Source organism: Chrysochloris asiatica, unplaced genomic scaffold, assembly GCF_000296735.1.
Source record: "Chrysochloris asiatica unplaced genomic scaffold, ChrAsi1.0 scaffold00023, whole genome shotgun sequence".
In the NCBI taxonomy this organism is placed as follows: domain Eukaryota; kingdom Metazoa; phylum Chordata; class Mammalia; order Afrosoricida; family Chrysochloridae; genus Chrysochloris; species Chrysochloris asiatica.
Window position 1 is genome coordinate 14494664 of NW_006408541.1, and position 8248 is coordinate 14502911.

At 50.2% G+C, this 8248-nt stretch overlaps 1 protein-coding gene across 1 annotated transcript in view; it reads left to right on the plus strand.

The window, feature by feature from the left end:
- PREX1 (phosphatidylinositol-3,4,5-trisphosphate-dependent Rac exchange factor 1) overlaps positions 1-8248 on the plus strand; it is a 353334-nt gene that overhangs the window by 326907 nt on the left and 18179 nt on the right. Inside the window, exons 24-29 of the mRNA XM_006839328.1 lie at positions 282-405; positions 2641-2828; positions 3166-3327; positions 4024-4234; positions 4858-5134; positions 7696-7902. Of these exons, the coding sequence (XP_006839391.1) occupies positions 282-405; positions 2641-2828; positions 3166-3327; positions 4024-4234; positions 4858-5134; positions 7696-7902 (1169 nt within the window). The remainder of the gene's footprint in view (positions 1-281; positions 406-2640; positions 2829-3165; positions 3328-4023; positions 4235-4857; positions 5135-7695; positions 7903-8248) is intronic.

The following is an 8248-nucleotide window of genomic DNA, read 5'->3' on the forward strand; positions in this document are numbered from 1 at the left end:
CAGGATTCATTGATCACATGCTAGGTAACCAGGCATGTTTCAGACCCTGGGGACACCAGAGGAAGAAGGTTCTGTGAGCTGTGTGATTTAATTTTCAGAGACTGTCCTCCTCTGGCTTCTGGGTGGATCTTAGGCTGTAGGGGGCAGGGCAGAGTGTGACGGGATCCTTCAGGAATGTTCCAGAGCAGAATCTCAGAGGCCTCTTGAGAAGTGAGGTCCTAGACAGGCGAAAGCGGGACTACAGTTTACATCTTTGCTCTGTCATACCTTTCCCTTTCTAGGGCCTGTATCAGTGGATCTACCATACCCACGAGGATGCTCAGGAGGCTCGGGGAGGATGCCAGGAAGCCCCCGGGGAGGACACCGGTACAGAGGGGACCCTACAAGAAGCTCAACCTGACTCAGGTAGTGGGACAGGTGGGTGGTGCTTTGGGAACTTCATGTGGGACGCAGACTCCACAGAGGGGAGTTCTCTTCTGTGTGTCTGTCTCCTCCTCCCTGGTTGTGTGTCCTGTGGTCCATCTCATGCGACCAGCTTTGTATCAGCTTCCTGCTGCTGCTGTAACAAATGGACCCCACACTTAATGACTTTAAGCTTCATCTGTCTGTGATCTCACAGCATTCTGCACTGTGATCAAGATCAAGGTGTTGGTGGAACCACATTCCTTTCTGAAGGCTCTGCGGGAGAAGCTGCTTCCTTGCCTGCCTCAGCTTCTACAGTCTGCCTGCATTTCTTGTCTTGTGGCCCCTTCCTCGGTCTTCAAAGCCAACAGTGTTACCTTGAGTCCTCACAAGGTCATCTCTGTGGCTTCGTCCCTGTTTAAGGACTCCCAGAGTTCTCGGAAGGAGCCCTAGTGGTACAGCAGTTAAGCATTCGACTGCTGACGAAAGATCAGCGGTTCAACATGGGAGAAAGATGTGGCCATCTGCTTCTGTAAAGATTGTTGTTGTTGTTGTTAAGCGGCATTGCATCAGTTCCAACTCACAGTGACAATGTATAGGATTTCTGAGGCTGTAAAACTTTAGAGAAGCAGAAAGCCTCATCTTTCTCCTATTGAGTGGTTGGTGGATTTGAACTACCAACATTGTGGTCAACAATCCAGTGCTATAGGGCAGTTCTCCTCTGTCCTATAAGGTGCTGTGAGTCAACATGAATGCAATGGTTGTTGTTGTGAAGTGCCATCGAGTTGGTTCTGACCCAGAGTGACCTGTATAGGGTTTCCAAGGAGCGGCTGGTGAGCTTGAACCGCCGACCTTGTAGTTCAAACCGACTTTGCAGTCCAGCGTATTAACCCATAGCTCCACACAGGACTCCAATTTGATGGCATTGCCTTTAATTTTTTTTTTTTTAATGATTACAGTGGTTCCTCCTTATGTTAAGATCATCAGGTTAGCACTCTTAATTCCCTGGTTAGGTAGGTGGTGGTTAAGTGTTTTCGAGTTGGTTCTGACTCATAGTGATCCTGTATAGGGTTTCCAAGGAGCAGCTGGTGAGTTTGAATTGCCAACCTTGTGGTTCAAACCGACCTTGTAGTCCAGTGCTTACCCTATAGCGCCACACCAGGACTCCCCTTAATTCCACAGACAACCTTTATTCTCCCTTGCCATAGAACCTGACACCCATAGGATTCAGGGGTTAGGACAATGGACATCTTTTGGGATTGTTCTATTTCTCAAAAGCCTCCACCTGATTTCAACCTTGAGATCGCTCCAACCTGACTACAGCTCTGAGCCCCAGGCCTGGGCCTTCGCCCTCAGCTGGGCTTCTCCACCTGGAGCTCTGAGAACATAGGCCAAACTCAACTCCCAGTGGTCTCTAGAAAGCTGCTCCACCCTCAGCTTCTTGGTACCAACCTTTCAGCATCTGAGGGCCCAGGCCTGGGAGTGAACCCTGATGATAATGGTATCCACACTGAGGGGTGGGCATGCAGCTCCTCCACTCGTGAACAGTAGCACTTACTAGGTGCGGTTCTAGGAACTGGGAACACAAGGGAGCAGGTGGGTGTGGCCCCAGCCTTCACACAGAGAGGCCAGGAAGAAAAGAACCCCAAACCTGGACAGAGGGAAAGAGGGTGCTATGGGCGGAGAGGCACTCTTCAGTGTGTGTGTGAAGAGAAGTAAGCCACGACCAGGCTGTGTGGCCTCTCTGGGTCTGTGCTAGTCAGAACTGAAACTGGGCTCCTTAAAAAAGGGGATTTCCTGCTGAGCAAATGGAGAAGTATGAGTGGGGCAGTTAGGCTTCAGGTCTGGTTTGATCTTGCACAGTAGCCTCCCCAGTTCTCAGCTCTGCCTTCCCCCTTACGTGGGAGCTCTCCGTGGTAGCTGTGGAATCCAGTTGGAATGGAGAATGTCCCTTTGTAGACCTAACAAAAGTCCCAGCCGTGTGGGTCCATGCTTGTTCCTGAACCAGTCACCGTGATGGGGAATAGGATATGCTCATTGGCTGATCCATCTCTCAGGGGAGGGGCTGGGGGAGGAGCCAACCTCTCCTAAACCACATGGACTCCAGGCTTGATGTCCAAGAGGGAAATTATGGTGTCAGAACAAAGGGTGAGCAGTAGTGGGCTGGTGACATCAGAGGTCTGGCCGATGTGGGGCTGGGGCACTCTGCTCATTATTGTCTGTTGCCTTGGCTTCCAGCCTTCCCTCTGCAGTTCCTGGGTTCCCAGCTGACCCTCCACGAGGACAGCCCCACGGTCAGCCTGACGGTAGACAACGTGCACCTGGAACATGGTGTGGTCTACGAGTACGTTAGCACGGCAGGCATCAAGTGCCATGTGCTGGAGAAGATTGTGGAGCCCCATGGCTGCTTCGGCCTCACTGCCAAGGTCTCCCTGGGGGTTGAGGGGGTGGGAGCGACGGTGTACTTTTCTGACTCAGGGGCAGGGGTGGGCGGCGAAGAGCCAGCCCAGTGCTCATTTGTCCAGTCAGCTTAAAGCCCTGACTTCTGTCCTTTTCCCCACCACCTGACAGCCATAAGACCTAGTAAAGAGACTCATTGCCCTTTTAGCCTCAGTTTACTCATCCACAAAATGGGCCAGCAATAGGCCCACCCCAAGGGGCATATATTGAGGCGTAAAGGAATCCCTGCATGTGATCTGCTTAAGGCACTTTCTCCCTGGCGCAGAGTAAGTGCTCAGTCAGTGGCTGCTCATGTTTCTACAGATCCTCGAGGCCTTTGCTGCCGACGATGATGTCTTTGTGCAGAACTGTGGGCGGCTCATGGCTCTGGGCAGTGTCATCATGACCATGCCCCACTACGAGTTCCGCAACATCTGCGACACCAAGCTGGAGAGCATCACGCAAAGGATTGCCCACTATCAGAAGGTACCTGCCCCTGCTCCCTCCAGGGTCTCTGCCAACCAAGGACCCCCAGATACAGTCAGTGTGTCTCATCTGAATATGTTGGTTGTTTACAGCAAAAAACCCAACCCAACTTAGCTTAAGCAAACAGGGAAGCGTATTGGCTTGTGTTACTGGAAAGTGCAGGGGGGAACTTCAGGCATGGCTTGATCAAGAAGCTTAAACAGAAATCCTTGGACTTTGGCCTGTCTTCCCTCTCAGCAGGCCTTCCTTGTGGTGGCATCATGGTAACATGGTGACCCCTAGTTGTCTGAACCTTAGCAACCCTTATACTGAAGAAGCTAGTGGGGCTAGCTGAAGTCCCAGGGAGGCTCTTATTGGCCTGACTTGTGTTACCTGCCAGCCCTGTTGTAGTCAGTATGACCTGGGCCAGGCCCGAGATATGTGTCTGTCTCTATAGAGTTGTAGATGTGGGAGGAGCCAGCTTTACACTGACTGAAGGGAGGGTAGGGGATGTACCCCAAGGACAACTCAGGTGCCACTAATATGGAGACATGAATGCAAGGTGATGTTCAGAGAGCCCTCCAGGGCTTCACTGAAATCTGGGTCCACTCGTCCTCTTGGAGCCATTGGCAGCCTGCCCAGTTCTGGAATGTCTACTCTGGGTGGTCAGACTTCCCGGGGCCTGACTCCTGGCCTCTTGGCCCATGTCTGTTTCAGTTTGCAGCCCAGCTGAAGAGCAAGGTCAGCCCACCCTTCAAACAAGCTTCCCTGGAACCCCACCTGCTGTGTGGTCTGGATTTCTGCCCCACTAACTGCCACATCAACCTCATGGAAGTGTCCTACCCCAAGACCACCCCCTCAGTGGGCAGGTCCTTCAGCATCCGCTTTGGTCGCAAACCCTCCCTCATCGGCCTTGACCCTGAGCAAGGTACTTGTGTGTCTCTGTTAGAAATGGTGTTTGTGTCTGGCACTGCAGATAACGAAGGAGAAAGATGTCTGGAGGTCTGCACTCCAGGGCTGTGATTGTGGTTCTAGAGTCATCAGGGAGGAGCCCCTGGGTGACACACAATGCCAGCTGAAAGGTTAGCGGTTCAAGCCCACCCAGAGGTACTTCATAAGACAAGTCTGTAATCCACTCCTGAAAGGTGGCGGCTTTGAAAACTCAATGGAGCAGTTCTACTCCGCACACCTGGAACTGCCAGGAGTCAGAATTGACTCGACAACAACTAACAGGTCCTCAGAGTTCTCGACTCCTTTTCTCTTTCTGAACCACCATCGTTAGCTTGTGGTTTCCATCCTTAAGGATTACTCATGGTTTAGAATGGCTGCTGGAGTACCAGCCATCGTGTCTGCATTCCAGGCAGGAAAAAGATCTCACATGTAAAAAACATGTTAGCACCAAACTGTAACCTTTTTCTTAAAGTTGTCTCATACATTAAAAGAATGTTTAAAAAAGGGAATACTTTTCGCTTTCATGGGGATTCCTGAAACTGTTTGTTTATCTTTGTTCGGGGAGTTGTTTCTGAGTAAGCTTTCCCTCCTCCCCTGCAGGGCACTTGAACCCCATGTCCTACACCCAGCACTGCATCACCACCATGGCCGCCCCTTCTTGGAAGTGCCTGCTTGCTGCAGACGGGGACCCCCAAAGTCAGGGACTCAGTGGCAGCAGCTTCGGGTTGGCCAACGGAGCCCTTGGCCAGGAAGACCGGGGCCTGAGCTTCCTGCTCAAGCAGGAAGACCGTGAGATCCAGGATGCCTATCTGCAGCTGTTCACCAAACTGGATGTGGCCCTGAAGGAGATGAAGCAGTATGTCACCCAGATTAACAGGTAACCCCTGGCATGTGAGGGTGAGATGAATTGGACTTTTCAACCTTGGCACTGTTGGCACTTGGGGCTGGATAATTCCTTCCTGTGGGAAGTGTCTGGTATATTACAGGATGGTGAGCAACACCACTGGATCCTAATAGCATCTCTCTCCTCCCAGTTGTGACACATGACTCCAGACATTGCCCACTGTCTCCTGGGGAACAAAATTGTTTAGAGTTGAGACCCACCGCTCTAATGAATGAACTGGTCTAGACATGGTCATCAACAGGGGCTACAGCTATTAGGTGGACAGTTTTGGGAGAACTTTACAATTTCGGCAGCATAGAAAGAGAACCCCAACACAATGTGCCACTGGGTGTGCCACGCCCCATGAAGTGTCTCCTGTTCCCTATGAAGTGTTTCCTGTGAATGGAAATCCAGCCAGAATCTCCTCACGGCTGTGGATTGTATGCCTAGGTCACAGGAGCATGGGGCTTTGTAGTGGGGGCTGCTCTGTGCTCTGGGGATGTTCAGCAGCATCCTGGCCTCTATGAGCTGGATGTCAGCACTCACCTTCTCCCCAACGTCTCTCCACATTGCCACATGTCCCCTGATGGGGAGGAGGGAGGGAAGTAGCCTCCAGTTTAGAACTGATGGTTTCAAAGAAAGTTTCGATGAAAGTATTTGTAAGAGAAATAATACGATGTCCTAGGTTCGTTTTCTAGGACCCCAGAAAAAGGAAACAAGATACCTTTAGAGTTGTCATTGTTGAGGCTGGTTGCTGGGTGCCTGGGGTTTGCTATACTGCCTTCTGTACTTTTGTGATGAGTCCTGGTGTGGTCCTGTGGTTTAATGCACTAGACTGCAGCGTCGGTTTGACATGCAAGGTTGGTGGTTCAAACTCACCAGGCGCTCCCCAGAAACCCTATACAGAGTCTCTGTGAGTCGGAACCAACTCAATGGCACTTAACAATGATATACTTTTGTGTATGGTGGAAATTGTCCATGATACAGATAAAAAGAGCAGAGCCTCTGGAGGTCTGGGTTTGATTCCTGGTCCTGCCACCTATTAGTTGTGTGGCCTTAGGCAAATCACTTAGATACTCTGAGTCTCAGTTTCCTCATCTATAAAATGGGACTAATCCTGACCATATTGAGATGTTGTAGGGTGACATCTGACTGAGGTTTACTGATCACATATAAGCCACCAGACACTGTTCTAAGCCCTTTCCATATTTTAACTCCCTTAATCTTCACAGCCACTCAGAGGTAGATACTATTATCCCATTTTGCAGATGAGGAAACTGTCAGGTGAGTTTCAGAGAGGTTAGGTAATTTACTTCAGGATCTCTAAGGCAGGAAGTAAGGAGCTCTGGTAGCAGAGAGGTTACAAGTCTGGCTGCTAACCTCAAGGTCAACAGTTCAAAACTACCAGCTGTTCCATGGGAGAAAGATGAGGCTTTCTGTTCCTGTAAAGATGTATAGCTCGGAAACCCTATTCAGGGTCGCTGTGCATAAGGTCGTTCTGCTGTGTGTAAGGTCGCTATGGGTCATTACTGACTCGATGGCACCTAACAACAACTACAACAACAATGAGTAAAAACCAACTCCACAGCACACCAACACCACCAAGGCAGGAAGTGGCAGCATCAGAGTCTGAATCTGGGCTCTGTCTGCCTTCAAAGTGGACACTCTTTCTTTTTCTCCCCACTTTTTATTGTGAATTGAGTGAAGGTTTACAGACAAGATCATCAGTTTTACATTCAACAGATCCTACACTTGGTTTCATCTCAATGATTACAATCCCCTCCCTGCAACAAAAGTTATTCCATTTCCTCTCCATGGTTACCTATGTACAAATGTTGTTGTGTTTTGACTCAGAGTGACCCAATATAGGGTTTCCAAGGACAGGCTGGTGAGCTTGAACCACTGACCTTGGAGTTCAAAACCAACTTTGCAACGTAGTGCATTAACCTGCAGCGCCACACCAGGATTCCAAATACCTTCTTTCAAACTGTTTTATATTTGTGGGCTATATACGAGTATATATGCATCCCAGGCTTCCTTCCACAACCTCTGTCCATGTAACTACACACAGAAAGAAGACAGCTCTTCCAAGGTTGTGTATGCATCACTATTTGGCTTGAGCCCCTTTAGCCCTTGTGTACCTCCCTGTGTCTTCACCTGTCTTCTTCATACTTCTGCCAACCTCCCTCCCTCTTTTATATCTGGCCCTCTCCTCACTCAGGTTAACATGTGTCTACCCTCTAGCCAATGATAGCTCTCCCTTCCCTCCCACCCCTGGGAACCATCAAAGAATGTTTCTTTTAGTATGAAAACCTTTCCTTGAGTTTTGACAGTAGTGGGTGGTCTCATATGATGTTTGTCCTTTTGTGATTGACTTGTTTCACTCAGCATAATGTCCACCAGCTTCTTCCATGTTATGAGGTTGCAGATTCATCGTTATTCATGAACATTGCGTAGCATTCCATTGTGTGTATGCGCAAGGTGAGGCTGGAGCCAGAGTCCTGACTGGGGCCTTCAGGTGTGTGATGTTACCTGGGAATCTCTCCTTCCCACAGGCTGCTGTCCACCATTACAGAACCCACCTCGGGGGGCTCCTGTGATCCCCCCTCAGCTGAGGAGGCCTCGTCCTCCCCGCTGGTTAGCGAAGAGAATGAGATGGACAGGACAGACCACGGCGGCATCAAGAAGGTGTGCTTCAAGGTGTCTGAAGAAGACCAGGAGGATTCGGGCCATGACACCATGAGCTACCGCGACTCTTACAGGTGGGTGGTGTGGTGCTGGGTGCAAACGGCCTGCTGGGCAGTTCAGGCTGCTGAGCCCTGGGGAGAGTCAGCATCCTTGAGGAACTCACCAGAGTCAGGTGGCTGCAGGAAGTGTGGTTCTGGGGGGTATTGGAGTCCCCAAAGCTCTGCCCAGAATGCTGACCTCAGCTCTGCAACCCCAAAGCTAATGTGCCCTGCAGACTTTGTCCGTTCTACTGAAGTTCCACTCCATACATATCGATAGAATGTTGTCAAGGAAAATGAGTATTTCGTGGCACGTGTCAAAACTCAGCTTAAGACATACGGTATTTCTGCAGCAGATACCATTCATTTTTACTGGATCCAC